Genomic DNA, 16,955 nt, shown 5'->3' with positions numbered 1-16,955 from the left:
TTAAGTTGGGATTTTATATAGTTAATAATTTACTGCAATTACATATATATAGATTATTGAACAACAAAAAATACGCTCAAAATATTTGGTCCTAGGACCTAGTGCACAAAAAAACCTTTTGGTTATTGAGTTGCACACCACAGATACCTTTTAACATCTTGTCGAGAACATATAATTTTTCATTTTAATAAATTTTTGCACAATAAAAAATCTTTGACTTTCTGCTTAGCATAAGTTAAATAAAATGGTTTCCAGTCTTTGAAACAAAAACTAGCTTGGGTTACATTAAACTATTCTGAATGCAAAAACTTGAATAATTAAAAGTGAAAAGATTAAGTTTTATTTTAGTACATTTTATGCACAACAATTATACAGTACAATAAAACAATTATACAATTTTATTTATGCACAACAATTATACAATAAAACAACAATAACACAGTACCATATTAACAATAAATTATGAAAGTTTATTTTTTTTATTTGTTAGTTATAGTTTTCATGAGTAGACACGAATGAAGCAATGACGTCAGAGTGGTAGTGTTTGTATTTTGGTGGCGCTAGTAAACATAAACACTACTTCAAAATTTTTGTACAAGAATTTTAATTAAACCTTCAAATTAAAAGTTTACTCTTTGTATTGTTGTTTTATTGTTAAATGAACGATAAAAACAGCGCTAAAAAAATTTAGTATATAGACCTGGGTGTACGAAAAAACCTTAAGGTCATGGTGTCGTACACCATACTAAAATTAAAGCTGTAGCAATTAAGAAAAACTTAACAGTCAAAACTTATTAGACTCTAAAGAAAAACTTACTGTAAAGATTTGTAAAAAAAGTTACAAAAAACTGAGTCTGAAAACTAAATTGTATTTAGATTTATATAAACAAGACAGTTCTAACTATATACTAATCGACAAAATACACTAAAAAATGATTGTACAAAATTATTTTAATAAAAACGATTTACTTAATTTATACAAATACGTCTGGAAGTTATAAACTATAATTTCCCATATTCATGCTTAAAACATTTTTTATCTCTATACTTTTATCTTCTACATGTTTACAGAGTAAAATCTTAGTCTATGAAAAGCGTTTTTCATCATTTTATTAAGCAAATTTGCTGAATAAAATAGTACTTATTTCTACTTTTGTATTCTTGGACATTTATATACTGTTTATAACTGTCCTGGACAAGATGTTAAAAGATATCCGTGGTATACGAATCGATAAGCGAAAGGTTTTTTTCGTGCACCAGGTCTTGGCACCAAACATTTGGGCACTTTTTTTTGTCGTTCAATAAACGATATATAAATATATTATAAAAACTAAATTAAATTTAAGTTTAACAAAATGACTTGACTACTATTGAATATTATTAAAAAAAAATTCAGTTTGAATTTTAAAAATTATCAGAATTTATAAACAATTTTATACAACAAAAAAAAAATTGGGTTGTTTCTTATAAAAATCACTTGTAGCTATAAGTTCAATACGATACTTTTAGATGTCTAAGGTCTTTACTCTTTATAGTAATAATATATATTTCAAGTCATCGCATAAGGTATAAAGATCATAAAGCTTTTATTTCCTCTATAAAATAGTATAATTAAAAGTATAGTATTAAAAAATAAAACCTCTATCTATTTTAGAATTACAAAGGTTGTTTTTGAATCAGAAAAAATATTACCATTTAGTTGAGGTTTGAATGCTATTAAGAGTTAACGGTTTAAAGTAGCAGTTGTTTTTTCTAAAAAATACTTGAGCAAAAAAGTTGTACAAGTTTTTTTATCTTTTACATACTAGCATTATTAAAATGTAAATTATGAGTTAGATTTGTGTCAAATTAATTTGCAAAGTCTTAAATTTGTGTGTCTTTTATTGTAGCTACTCTTGTATCTATACAATAAAAAAAAAAAAAAAGTCAACTTTATATTTGCCTTAGGTATGTCTTATCAGTATAGTGACACTTAAACTTTTTTTAAAAATCAAAGTTTTTACCTTTAAATAGACTATAATAATATTAATGTTTTAACAAGAAATTTTTTCAGAGTGTCATTTCAAGTTTTTTGTAGTGACATTTCAAATATTTTGTAACATAAATAACTTATTAAAGGTAAACAATTTTAGTTTTTAAGTTTTATCCGAAACTGGTTATCTTTTATTTTAATTATCTACGGTTTTTTAGGTCTTGATACAAACTTATAATTAGTTATTGTTTTAAAATTTAAAACTAATAATTAAAATCTACTAACACCTTTGAACTGTCATATTCGACAAATACAAATTGTTCTTTTTAAAAACCAATTAGCTCTGTAATTCTTGTCTTTAATCAGCTTATAATTATTTTTATCTTAAGGTTTAAATCACCTTCTAATATCTGTATAGTTTATAAGTATCAAATAATTTAAACCTATTTTTAGTACTTGCTTTAAAAATTTGATTTTTCTGTGTTATATAAAAGTTTTAGCTAAAAACTAATATTTATTAACACTGTTTTCTAAATAACTTATATTCTTCAGTAATATTTATGTATTATTTATATATACTAATGACCCTATTGAGCAACACAATGTTTATGTTAAAAAATTTTAGAAAATAAGAATTTAAAAAAAAATCACTACTTTATAAACAAGTACTTAAACATTTCAGTAAACACTTACTTTTTTAAACGTGTTTTGTTAAAAGCTACTATAGAAAATATACTCTACTACAGTATGAACACAGCGCAAAAATTCGTACCCATCCGGTGGAGCGTACCTAGGGAACTTTTGTCTTCAATTACCTACATTAAGCCCAATACAAATATGTTTAAAACAACTAGAGTTTACAAACGACTACTTAGGCAAAATCTTTCGAAATTATATTTCAATTATAAGTTACAAAAATGTCAATTGCAAGTTCTTAGTTTTCGTTAGTTTCGCTTATTTATACGCTTTTTACATTTAAGTTGCAATTATGGGTACATAAATTTCAAATTGCACTGTTAATTGTTTTTGTTTATCTAAGTTTTATTTTAGGTTTTATTTTAATAAGCTTTTTGCATTTATATTTCAATCATTGGGTATGTAGTTGATTATTGTAGTGTTCATTATTTTCGTTTATCTAAATTTTTTATTACTATGTTTTAATCATAGGGTACGAAAATTTTAATCAATAGTTAATAACAACTATTAAGTTCAAATAATAGTTAGTTGATAGTTTAATATTTTTAGTAATATATATTTTTTTAATCAATTGCTATACATGTTTTAATTTACACAAAAAATAATTAATTGTTTAAAAACAAATATAAAAAATAGTTTTTTAAAGTAAGTGTTGTTACAAATAGCTATTTGAAAACTGTATATTTTTACTTAGTCATATTACTATTATTTTAGCCATCTTTATAGCTCAATAATTCTTTTTTTACTTTTGAACTAAATATATTATTTATTAAACGATAAAAAAAGCGCTCAAAAAGTTTGGTCTAAGGACCTGATGTACAAAGGAACCTTTCGGTTATCGAGTCGTACATCAAATAAAATAAACTAAATAAAAGTTATCAAATTATCACTTGTTGATTGTATTTAGAAAATTATAAAAATTAAATATATACTTAAGTACAACTGGTGTTTTTATAAACTGCTTTTAATTTGTGAAACAACTTCATTTTACAATCTATATGCATTTCACAGGAAAGTATTATAATAACAAATGTTGAATCAAGGAAATAAAACTACCCCTAATTTCATCAATTAAAAATAATGCTCCCAGATATACTTTCGCAAAAAGATGAACTATTTTCAAGTAAAAGATTGAATAAAACAAACTTGTTAAGATTAATATAGTTTATTAAAACAAATAGTAAAAAAGTATTAAAATAATATAAGAAGAAATAAAAATAAATGTAATCGAAACACTGGTTTATTTAAAAAACTAGTTTAAAGTTATATCAGTTACATTTTGTTAATTAATATAGTTACTATTTAAAACAGCATTTTTTTAATTTATTTTAGTGCTTTGTCACATTCTTCGCAGATAACTTCAGATTTCAATTTTTTTTTCTCCTCAAAAATCATCTATAGTTCAAAGAATAGTTCTATCATCTATTGAACCAGCTAACAGAGACACAATTATACCTTCATATAAGTTTTGAGATATACTTTCCTGTATCAGCATACACAAGCTGCTTTGTTTTAGAATAAATTAGACTTTTGAGAACTAAATTTATCGTATGATTACTACGTCATAAAGACAATTTCAAAAACGTTTAAAAGCATAATTGCTTCAAAGCAGTGGTTACCAACCTTTTTGATGTCCCGCACCCCTAAAATATTTAACTTTTTCTCACACCTCTTGCAGTACATGCAATGTTTTTTTTAAGAATAATTTGAATTAGAAAGATGAAAACTTGAATAGTAATTTTTTTGATAGTGTACTTAGTACTATATTTACAAAAATTAAATATATGGAAACTAAAAAATACAACAAACTGTGTTCAATCAAGTTTTATTTTTTTTTTTTCTAAGGTAGTAAAAAATAGAACTCACTCCCCCCTCCTCAACGATAAACGTTATCTGAAGGTCAAGCAAATGAGTTTCTAGCGCATAACTTGTTATTATACGTGCCATATCTTTAAATTAATTTAAAAAAAGTTAATTACCTTTTAATCAAACGAGAAAAAAAAGCCTTTTATAAGTCACGACCACAAACCAATGTTTCTATAAAAATCTGCTCAAAAGTCGCACTTTATATAAAACAACCGTAGTTAAAAATAAAATTAGTTATAGCAATCAATCAAAAAACTATATTTTCAATAAAATATTTGTAAAAGTAGTATTCAATTAAAAACTACCTCGCGAGCCGCAGATTTTTGTTTTGTAAATTCCTGCTCTATATTTCCTGCCATTCAAAAACTATTTTACTCGAATGTAATTGTGCTAATTTTTTTTTTGTGTTGTTATTAGATATACCAGTATGAAAGTTTATTTGTGTCAAAAATAACCGGTTTCGGTGAGACTAGCTGACCTTTTTGAATTATATGAAACAATAATGCTAGTTGAAGATAAATTTAATATAATTAGAAATTTATTATAATCAAGACCAATTAATATTAAGTGCTAAGAAATACAAACTTAAGAACTGCTGTATTTGAAATAACCTAACTTACCACATATTGATTTTAAAATTAACTTAAAGCAAGTTCTTATGGATTATCAGGTATTTTTACTCTAAAGCAGAGTCGCTATAAATCAGTGTTCAGCAGAATGCGGCCCGAGAAAAGTTAATTCGTCCAGTGAATATGGTAGTTTTAAATAGGAAAAGGCATGCGAAACGTAAATCTGCAAACTACAAGTATTTATATTTGACCCGCAAAACCAGAAAATGTTTAATCTTACGCTAGATATGGTGGAAGAAAAAAGTTTAAGGTATAGTTTAGAGAGATATAAAATTTATACTAGGCATTTCGGGGACTAGATTTTTAAAATTTTTACTAAATATTGTTTGGTTGCAATGATGAGTAAAAAAGGTCACGCTGTAGCTAAAACCTTAACTGCGGCTTGCTAAAACGTTTAGTTTCGAAATTTGGCTTGCGACCATCGAATTTCTGCCGATGCTATAAATAAAGCTTCTAAGTCAAACAGTTCTAAAAGTTAAAAGTACAACATTTAACTCGCCAAGCCCAAACATTGAAACTGTAAAAAAACTGTAAGCAATTAAAAAAAAACTTACTAAGCTAAGTCATTGCCTACCACTGCCATTATAAATGAAGTTTTTGTAAATCAAAGGGGTTACAATTATTAAATTTCGTAGATCTAGCTTTAAGGAAAATTTAGATAATTATTTAATTCACTAGATTTGAAATACGTTTAATTTATAACGAGTCTTAAATCTAAAAATATTGAGCTGACAGCAAAATTAATGCTAAATTACTATAATTTCGCTTTTATTATTTAGATATTATTTTTTTTGATAAAAAATTAAAACACAATTTGTATTTAAAAACACAATTACATACAAAAAAAAATTCTATTTAGTTTTTAAATGTTTTTGACTTTAAAAAAAAATCAGTTTCAAGCGTAAAAAAATAAAGTTTAAACAAAGTGTCGACTGTCGATTGTTTAAACATAAGAAAACTTTTGAAAATTACATATACAAAGAATGAAGAAAGTTTAATATTTCCAAAGTGTTAGTTATACTATAAAGTTTTTAATTTTTTCAAATTTTCCTACTCTTTGGTCAGCATTTTGCAGAATTTTTGTTATCTTACATTTTTCAATTACAAGTTTAAACATATATACAAATACAAATTTATAGCACAAAAACAAATTTTTGCCTGGGATAGCCGTTATAGCATTCTAAACGTTTCCAGCCAAATGTTTTATTCAATGAAAAGCAAAATTGTAAGTACAAAGAGCCTATCTTACCATCCACTGAGTTCACAAAACTAATATATATATATATTTTTATAAATACATACTTATTGTATCAAAAAATAACTACTACTCTTCAAACTGTGTACAAATGTTTTTTGTTTAACGCATATATTAAGAACAAAAATGAAACTTTTTGGCGAATTAAAAAAAAAATTAAAAAATATATATTCAAATTCATTATTTATAATATAAGCAGCTGAAGAATGTAGCAATAACCTATATGAAAAATTGTTTTGCTTATTTTGAAAGTTACATTTTAAAATAAATCATTAAAGCCCTTAAAGTGGGCTCAGTTAAAATTGACTCAAGTAATTAAACATCTTAAAAAAAATTAAATATAAAGTATCAGTGTCCAACTCTAACTATTTATGCCGGACCTTAACATAGTTATTTACGCAGAGTATAAAATCTTTCCTGTTGTTATTTAGTCGTAAAAAAGTCAAATAAATACAAAAAGTTTGCTTAAATTGTTTTAACATTGTAAATATCTATGTAAAAAATAATCAAAGTAAAAATATAAATATTAGAAAATATATATTAAACAATTTTTTTAAACTAAAAGAGTTTATTGTCAAACTGTATTTTTAAAGTATAAATAATAATACAAAATGAATATCCCTGTTACAGAGCATATAGCAAACTGTAAACATGCTGCACCATCTGAATTGGTTTTATACACCTATATTGCTTTTTTTTGAAACTGGTTAGATAACTAATATAAAATTTGGTGCGGAATCTAATAGAAGAAATGTTTTATTTTAGCTATTACAAATAAATTAACTTTAACTAGTTTTATTTATATTTTCCTTTATTTATCATATTCTACAGTAATTACAGTGCGGCTTACAATTAATAATGAAAACTTCAGATATGTTTCACTTTTAATGTTAGTTGGTTGCATTTGAAATGTGATAATGGTCAACCTAAAAAATTTGTTTTGTTCACAGAATATAAAACATATAGTACTTTGGGTGAAAAATAAAAGCCGGTCACTAAAAGCTATCAATTTTAATTATAGTTAGTTTTTTTTATAGCTATTGTGCCATTTAACTTTGTTTTTTATTAAGTTATGAAACTATTAAAGTAAATTGTAATAAAGGAGAATAATATACTTACAAAAATGCTTATTCTTTTTGAAATTAATTTTCTGAATTAAGCAAAAAAAAAAAAATGTTTACTTGTTTTAATAATTATACTTCAACTTGGTAAGTTTATACTTATATGTTTTTATTTTATTTATTTTGTTTTTATAAAAATAATTTTATTTTGTATAAGTGTCAGCCATAGGTTTCAATCTTGCAAAGTTCAATGAGAGTTACAAAGCCATTTGGCCAAAATCAACTATATGTAGAAATTTTATAATAATCACTTAAGATCTATGGTGATTAAGTAAATAAATTTTAAAAAGATTAAAAACAAAAAATTACATTTTTCTAGTGATAAAAAAAAGCTTTTAAAAATGTGCTTTTTATTTTTATGTTTACAAAATATTAAAACTAACCTTAATAAATATCACTTGATACATTAGTTATTATAAAAGAACAACTATATTTATAAAATTATGAATTTTGCTTTCTAGTATGTTTGATACTTATTTTTTTATTACTTAAAAGAATACTAATTTGTCATTTGTTAAAAACAATTTTGGCTTATAGCTACAGCTTTGTATAGTTATGAAAATTATTACAAATGAAATTATATGGCATGGAAAAGACCCAGTATTTACTGTAGATGTTCAAAAAAGACAATCAACTAATCAGCCATTGAGAATTGCTACTGGTGGACTAGATTGTAACATTAGAGTAAATTTATAAATATAACTTACTTTTTACTTAAGATTTTTTTCTGATAAAATTTTAAAATTAACTTCTACAACTTCTATTTAAAAAAAAAATGATTTAACTAACCTTAAAAATTTAATTTTATATGTATTTAGATTTGGGAAGTTAAACCTAAAGAGTTTCGGTTTTTATCAAATTTGAGTAGGCATGAAAAAAGTGTAAACATTGTTCGATTTTCAAATTCTGGTCATCTTTTAGCATCTGCTGCAGATGGTAAGCTTAATTTGTATACACAAGTGTTTAAATTTTCTATTCATGTAAAGTCTTATGGTGTACATTTTTTATTTAATTTAGTGTTTCAGTTTAAAACAGGCCACTTTTAAAACTTATTTCATTTTTTTTAAGAGTTGCATTTTGCTTTTTATTATAATCATTTTTGACAAATCTATCACAAAAATGACAAATAAGACATATTCAAAAAGTAATAAGCAATTTCAGATTGTTAGTTTTAGAGACTGCCAACTACTGGTTAAGAAAATTTTAGTCTGTTTGTAAAAAAAAGTTTTTTAATTCTTAAGATTAATTGATAAATTGTTTATTCAATAGTTTAATTTAGTAGTGTTTTCATTATTACATTTTTACATTTATAGCTAATTAAAAATGATATAACTTATCATTTTTTTAACTTTTATATAAACATAAAGTTTTCATAAACAACAATATTTTTTTATCAAATGACTTCAAATAATTTAAAAACAGTGGAAGCTGTAGTTGTACAGTCTGTTCTATTTATACTTAGTATTAATTTTTGTTTTACTCTTTTTGGTCACAAGTGTACAAATTTAATGCTTATTAAAATATTCATTTACCTCAATAAACAGCATTAAAATTTAGTATCATTTTTATTATTAGATGAAGTAGGTATTCAAAAAGTGTATATTCTAGTTGTTGATATGGTGCTGTCTGGTCGTTTAAATTAGTCAAGTTAGAAAAATTTTCTTGTTAAAAATTGTCATTAAAAATCATATGTATGTCAGTATAAAATTAAGTAGATTATGATCAGTAAGTTTTTTTTCACAACTGTTAAGTATTTTGATATTATTAACTTTTAAGTATTGATACTTTATATAAGCTGTGTATTTTTTATGGCTACTACTCAATTTTTTGTTGTTGAACAAGCTGTGTTCATCTGTGATATTTGTAATAGAGTATTTGAAATTAGTTTTATTTATCATGAGCTAGTTTTCAGGTAAGCAGCACACTAAGTTATCTGCACTTATTTAGTGCACATTTGTATGGTTACAATAGTTTTGTTTGTTTTGCTTAACAAGATAAATGTATTTTTTCAGTTTAAGTTTAGGTTGCTTTTGAAAGTTATAGTTTAAAGTTTATTCTTTTTTTTTTCAATTGATAGCACAGATATATTACATACTTATTTACTTAATGAGCTGTTCAAAATATTTTGATGATATGTTATAGAGTTTCATTTATTAACAACTTAATTATAACTAAAAAATAAGTTATGTCTTCTGTAACTTCAGCCTTTTTTAGTTTTGTATAGCTTATTGACAAGTAACTTTCTAACTGACTAAAAAACTTTAAATTTGATTAAGACTAAAAATGTTTTTTTTTGTCATTTTTTATCTGTGAAATAAAAGTTTTACTGCTATAAGTTGTACCTAAAGATGGCTTAAATATCTATTTTTTGTTCTAAATAAAAGTTTATCTTTATTTAAACGTTTCACTTATTAGTTATTTTTCTAGATAACATTTTAATCTTGTGGAAAAGAAGTGACGAACATGAAAATATTCCAGCTTTCAATGAAGATGATAAAGATAATTTAGAGACATGGAATGTTTCTAAATCTTTGAGGTAAAACAAAGTGGAGATAGTTTTAGTTTTTAAACTTAAAATCATTAAATTTTTGATTAAATTACTTAAAGAGAAGCTTTTCTGTAAAAAAAAAATGTAAAAGTATTTCTACAATAAAAGCTCTAAAACTGGCTTATGAATTATTTTTTAAAGGATGTATTTGGTAACACTTAAATAGACCATTGATCTCATCTTCCTATAATTAAAATTATAAAATGTAAAGATATGAAGTTTATATAAATAAATAATTTAGTTAAAAAACTTTTATTCTAACTATAAAAATATCACTGATGTTGAAATGCATTATGCAGTAAGTTATACTTATAGAAAAAATAAGTTGAAAAAATGTAAATCAGATAATAATTTGATATCATTTTACTATTAAGTGTTTTATGCTTTAAAGTAATAATTTGTATCTACCTCTACCTAGTTAATTTTTAAATTTTATTAGTTGTTTTCTTCAAGTTTTATTTTTTATGTAAATAGTTGTGTATTTATATATAGTATTTATATATATTTAATTAGTTTTTTGATTATACTTAAAAATGTTTTAGTTTATTTTTATATCTTATTTTTTATTATAACTTATGTTTGCAGTTTAGTTGTAAGAAAGTTGTTTTTGCTTTGAAACATTATAATGAATTTAAAAAGAATATAACTTTTTGAAAAAGCTCAATGAAGACAAAATATAATATCAGTACAGTTTTAGAGTTTTTCGAAACAATAATAGTTATTTTTCTAACTACTGAGATTTTACTGACATTTTACATAAAATTTAGACTAGTTTCTGAAATTAGAATTTTATTTAAATTACCTTAAGTTATTATTGATGTTATTTTTTAAATATTCAGTTCATTTCAAGCTGTAAAAATCGAAATATTTTACTAGCAGTAGAGGTAATTATGATTAAAAAACAAACCTAAACTTAATCATCAACTAGGTCCTGGTAAAGGATCTAGAATTACACTTAACGTTTTTAACTAGTCTATTTTTGTTCTAATTATCATTTTTTAGTTTTTATGATTAATTTCCTTATATTGATTGTTTCTTTAGTTTACTCGTATTTTGATTAATTACTTTTGTGAGTGTTTATTTTGTTTTGAAATAGAAGTTAGTTAAATTTTGAAAGTTGCTTAAATAAATTGTTTAATTGAAAAAACATTTGTTATTAGTGATAAATTGGTATATAAAATCATGTAAACACCTTTTGCTACATTCAATTTTGAATTTAACTCTTTAAGTTTTGATATAAGTAGTCTTTTATTTTACATTAAGTATGGACAACTAGTTACATGTTAGTAAACATAATATATGAAAAGCATTATAATTATCAACTATTTTTATAAATAATTACTGCCAAAAGTTAAGTGTTTTTTAAGTTTACTAGTAGCTAAATTTAAAGAACAGTTGTATAATAACATTATTACGTTAGATTTTTAATGAGGATTTCTAAAGTTAAATGTTGTTTTTAGAATAATGCAACCGGAAAAATATTAAAATAAAAACTATTTTTACTATGCTTTAAAATTTTTAATTTTTATTTCAAACTTTATAGTTTTCAAACTTAAATATTAGAGTAGGAGCAAAAAGTAAATTTATTTTTTTGAATATTCTTTATTAGTCTTATACCTAAATTAAATAATACTTATACTTTTGTGAGTAATCAACTTGTTTATATTCAGGGGCCATCTTGAGGACATCAATGATTTGCAGTGGTCAAAAGATGACACTCACATAATTACAGGATCTGTTGACCGTGTTGCCATTTTGTGGAATGTAGAAAAAGGTCAAAAAATCAGGTCATTCAACGAAGCTAAGCATTTCGTCAATGGCGTGACAATAGATCCCCTTTTTCAATATGCAGTCACCATGAGCTCAGACAGGTAATTAAGAGTTTTTTATGATCGGAAAAAAGTCTATTTGTGTTATTGATATAAGTTGTTGTTATAGTTTAAGAGTTGTTGTTAAGTTAAAAGTAAAAAATGAAAAGTAATATAGAAAATTTTATGAAAATTTTTGTTATGCATTTTACATTTTAACATATAAGTTAAGTTTTAAATACTCCTGTTACTATTTAGCATCAAATACTGTTAAAGTGTAAGTTTTACTTAAATTTTAAGTATATTTTAAGTAAGTTTTAAATTTACTAAGTACCTTTAGTATTTTACTACAGAGAATTCCAGGGAAAATTGAGTTGTAGAACAATTGAAACATCTAAGATATACTTAAATAAAATTTGTGTGACTCTGACAGATTGATATAAATATATGTAATAGATTTGTGTAATCTTTAAACTTAAATTAAGCACAAGTTTAAGATTTCTAACAATAAGTCAATATTTAATCAAAACTAGCTTTTATGAACTTTGCTAGGAAAGAAAAACACATGTATTTGAAAATACAAAACGTTAATTAACGTCTAAAATTCTTTTTTTTTTATTTTATAAAATTGATATTTTTTCATAAATAAAAAGCAAATAGTCATCAAAATATTGCTGGTATAAACCTAAAAATAGCTATATCTCTAATGATAGATTTTTCTGTATATTTGTATATAGAATTTTTGTCATATTTGATAAAACATAAAAAAGAGAAGATACTTCAGCACTAGGCAAATAGGATATTCGCTCTTAAAAATACCCTATATTGCTCTAAATCAGGGTTTCCCAAACTGAACCAAGTAGCCCCCTTAGGGCTAACATAGAAATTTAGGGGGCCATGAGCAGCAAAGGGGCCACATGAGGTCATAATTTGAAACTTATACTAGATATTCTGGAGTTAATATTGATGAGCTAAAAAAGTCTAAGGCGTATATAATGGTAGTTATGAAACTTAAACTAGATATTATAAGAAAAAAATAGGGGGCCAAAAGTTTTAAAAGGGGGAGCTACAATGCCATAATTTGAAACTTACACTAAATATTCTGGAGTTGATGATGAAGAACAAAAAAAAAGAAGGTTTTAGGATTTTTTATTGGTAGTTTTTTGAAAAATTTTGTTGGAAGGGGCCATAGCTTTTTTAATTTCTTTAAAGGGGGCCTTTAAAAAAGTTTGGGAAACCCTCCTCTAAATACACAAATGAAATTTCTGAAAGAATAGCAGTTTTTTAAATTAGAAATTATACACTTTTCTTTTTAAAATTTCAAAGAATTTTAACTTTTTTTAAATTAACACTAAACCAAGAAAATATTTAAAAAAATATTGAAGCTTTTGAGGTATTTTATAAAAAGTTGCTGTAGGTCATAATTTTGACATAAGTTTGAGGTTTTTTCAATTTATTTTTATACTTCATAACATCAAAAGTTTGCTACATTTAAGCTTAAATAAATTTGAATATACTTAAAGCAGAATAGAACTAACCCAGTTTTTAAAAGAGGAAGCCTAGCTCTTAAACAACTAAATAAATCTCTTGGTTTAATTTCTAAGTCACTAGTCTTATAGTCAGATAGTCTGGTCTAAGCTCTTTAGACCAGACCATCTCATATATATTTACTTTACCTCTTTTGCATAATATTATTAGTAAAAAAAATCTAAAACCTTGCTACTGCAGCTCACCCAACAAAATCACTCAGAAAAAGATCTTTCGTTTGTTAAAACATCTTCAATTCTGCTTAACAAAATAGAATAGGGGTTTTTAAACTGCAGCCTGCAGGCTGCACTAGAAGTTTTATTGCAACTACGTAGTTAAATATAACTTTTTTTTCAAAAATATATTTCAAAATTTTAGTGTTATCTTTCTAAAATAGTCTGTATTTTATAATTAATTTTGTTCAAAAAAATTTGTTAAAAACAGGGTTATAAAGCATATTATAATTGTTCTTTCTTTACCTGCCGATCCGTTAAATAGACTGTGTTTTATTTTCAAATTATCTCAAGCTGTCCGATTATTCTCTAAAAAAGACAGACTACTTATATTATTTACCACTATAATACATTAAGATAATGAAAAAATGCTTAAGAATCAGGGTTTTCCAGCCAATTAGATAAACTTAAATAGGTTTATCTTAGATTAAAAGAAACTTTACTGGGAACCCTCTAATAGTATAGCTTCTTCTTTAACCAATTTTTTTTTCTTTGCACGTCAAATTGTAAACAGGTCGATGAGAGTTTATAAACTCAACACTAAAAAGAATAGAATGCCTCACACTGTGACACGAGCGAGACAAAAACATTTTTTGAAAAGTAAAAACAAAACAAATAATGACAACAAACAAAAAGAGGAAGATAAACTAACTCGACTGTTTGCTGATGAAAGTGTTGTCAGGCGGAGGTTTAACATATTAGCAGTATTAATTTTTAAATTAAAATAATTATTTAAATTTATTTTAAAACTTTTTTTTTAACTTCTTGCTAAATTGCTTTGATCTTAATTGATTTGTTTTACCACTTAAGCACTCAAGTACATTATATTTGTATCATTATTAAAGATATTTTGTGTAAGAATTTTTGATAGTTGTTGTAACCCAGTTAAATTATAATATGCTTATTTTTTGGAATAAACTATTTATCTACTGTTATATATTGAATTATTGTTTATATGACAACTCATGTATTTTTTGCATCTATATAATTTTAATTCACCAATTAACATTTTTTGATTATGTTAAAGTTTACAATTTTATTAAAGATGTGTTGAATATTTCATAAAAAGCTTATGTTATGTACTTAAGTAAAAACATTGTTTAAAAAAATGTGTATAATAATTGCTTAATTAAATTTTAAACAATGGTTGGTGTAGAGAAAACTAAACAATATTTTTTTTTAAACAAAGTCTTCTAATATAAACAGATTGAGCTTTACAGAAGATGGTGAATTGTTAATAGTTCCAGCCGGTCTAGTCAACATTGTTGATGATAAAAGTATCCCAGAAACAGTTTAGTTATCATTCATAAATCGTAATGAGCAATATAAATTTATTTCCAAATATATTACAAATTTAATACTGAACCCAATTTTTTATGGTGAAATAAGTAACTTAACGGCGCATATGTATTTGAAACAAATTTTTGTTTAAATGTGATCTTGGTAGATATATAACTCCATGAAAAAGCAAGTACTGCTGTAATTAATTACATCACGCCAGTAACTAATTTAATAATTTTTACATGAACCACAGTTAAATGCAACTTTGATGTTCTCAAGACACAATCTTCAAAAACCTCTGGCGTACTTTCCCACTTTGAAAGATCCAACGTCTATCGTTTCAATATGTCCAGTTGTCTTCCAAAAAAGGTCCAGCAAAAGTAAGTGGAAATATATCGTATATGCTATAAGTATGCTACATGCTATAAAACTTTACTTTACTCAAGGTTTTATTACTTTTTGTACTATTCATCATTGGAAAAGTTAATGTATTGCAACAAACAGCGTGTATGCTGGAGATGGACTTCAGATACGTGTTTGCAGTGGCAAGTTGCGAGGAAATTTTCTTTTATGACACACAATCGCCCCGCCCGTTCGCTTACGTCAGTCATATTCATTACGCCACAATCACCGATATAAGCTGGTTTGTTAGAATTTATGGTAGTATAGGCTGGTATGATAAAAACATCAATAATTATATCAAATTTTCTTTTATATTGAAATTTTACTTGCTGGCTGAGGAAGTATTTAAAAGTATTTCAAGCAATAATATGAGTTTCAAATAAAAGCCTTGTTGAATTTTTTTATGTATAATTTTTTGTACATTTATTAAATTTACCAATGAATTTTATATATATATATTTTTCTTTCAGGAGCAAAGACGCGTCTTTTTTGATGGTATCCTCTCGAGATGGCTTTTGTTCCAAGCTGATGTTTGAGGAAGGTGAAATCGGTGTTCCCTACGAAAAACCCGTCGTAAATGTGTCAAGTGAAATCGCGCAGATGAAAAGCGACGCTGCAATGTCAAATGACATTTCAAATGAAAAGTCTGAGGCTGTAACTAATACTAAGGTAGACAAAAACAATATGGAAAAGTCTGAAAATGCCATGAAGGTCGATGTTCAAACAACTGCCTTAAAAAAACCAGCCCCTAAAAAACAAGAGGATAATAAGAACAATAAAAACAAGTCTAGGCGCATTCAGTTTACTACAATTTCATAATAGTATCTTCTAAAGTTTAATTAGTTTATTTTCAAATAGTTCTTGACAATACTGAGCTATGTTTAACTTGAATTTTTTTCTATCTTTAAAAAAATTGATTTGAAGCTGCGAAGTTTTAATTTTTGTACTTTAGTTTATAGAAAAAAAAAAATTTATCATCAGTCTTTCTTTATTAAAACAAAGTTTGTCTTATTTAAAAAAAACGTTTATGTTTGATATTTTTTGTATGTTTTATGCAAAATTTTACTTTATAAGTCTAAATTTTACTTGTTTTGGAATTATTTGGATTCTAAAGTTTTAAAATATTTGGTCAAATTTAATTGCATTATCTTTTAAATTTCTATAACAGTTTTAGACTAGTCCTTCAAAGACAAGTTTTGTAATAGGTTTATTATTTATTTCTGAGAAATACCAACTTCGACTTCTTACATTTACTTAGGTAATAAACTTAAAAATTGAGTTTTAATAGATATATTTAAATTATTGTGCTTTCTTTATGTTTTTTCTTAAAATCATTAAATTATAAAGTAGTTTTTTAAACTGATAATAATAGAACAGTATCTTTTTCTGAGAAAAAAGCTACGAAAGTCATTGTAAATATGTTGTACAAATTTGATGAATAAAAACACTCAACTAGTTCTGTTCTTCTTTTTAAAATAAATGTCGACATTCTGTTGTTGATGTACTGTAAATTATTGTTACTAATTATTATTTAAATTTATCAAAAAGAATATGGTTATGCTTAATTTAAATGAAGAAAAAAATCAGTTTTGATAAATAACACATACACTCTTATAT

General features: G+C 24.6%; 1 protein-coding gene across 1 annotated transcript; it reads left to right on the top strand.

The window, feature by feature from the left end:
* The first annotated feature begins 8,085 nt into the window (after positions 1–8,085).
* On the top strand, positions 8,086–16,518 carry LOC145833385 (chromatin assembly factor 1 subunit B-like). The gene is made up of 9 exons (XM_082940568.1): positions 8,086–8,223; positions 8,358–8,475; positions 9,967–10,075; positions 11,758–11,958; positions 14,170–14,343; positions 14,862–14,946; positions 15,190–15,316; positions 15,441–15,579; positions 15,809–16,518. The coding sequence occupies exons 1-9, from the start codon at positions 8,095–8,097 to the stop codon at positions 16,155–16,157; spliced, it is 1,431 nt and encodes a 476-aa protein (XP_082796694.1). The 5' UTR covers positions 8,086–8,094; the 3' UTR covers positions 16,158–16,518.
* Positions 16,519–16,955: the final 437 nt, after the last annotated feature.

This window comes from Thalia democratica, chromosome 1 (assembly GCF_965202585.1).
Source record: "Thalia democratica chromosome 1, ktThaDemo2.hap1.1, whole genome shotgun sequence".
NCBI classification, from domain to species: domain Eukaryota; kingdom Metazoa; phylum Chordata; class Thaliacea; order Salpida; family Salpidae; genus Thalia; species Thalia democratica.
This window is presented reverse-complemented; position numbering and strand designations above follow the sequence as displayed.

Excerpts from the sequence above, each read along its gene's own strand:
- LOC145833385 (XM_082940568.1), top strand. The coding sequence starts at position 8,095 with ATGAAAATTATTACAAATGAAATTATATGGCATGGAAAAGACCCAGTA. Across the intron at positions 8,224-8,357 it reads GACTAGATTGTAACATTAGA|ATTTGGGAAGTTAAACCTAA; the intron begins GTAAATTTATAA and ends ATATGTATTTAG. Across the intron at positions 15,580-15,808 it reads ACAATCACCGATATAAGCTG|GAGCAAAGACGCGTCTTTTT; the intron begins GTTTGTTAGAAT and ends TTTTTCTTTCAG.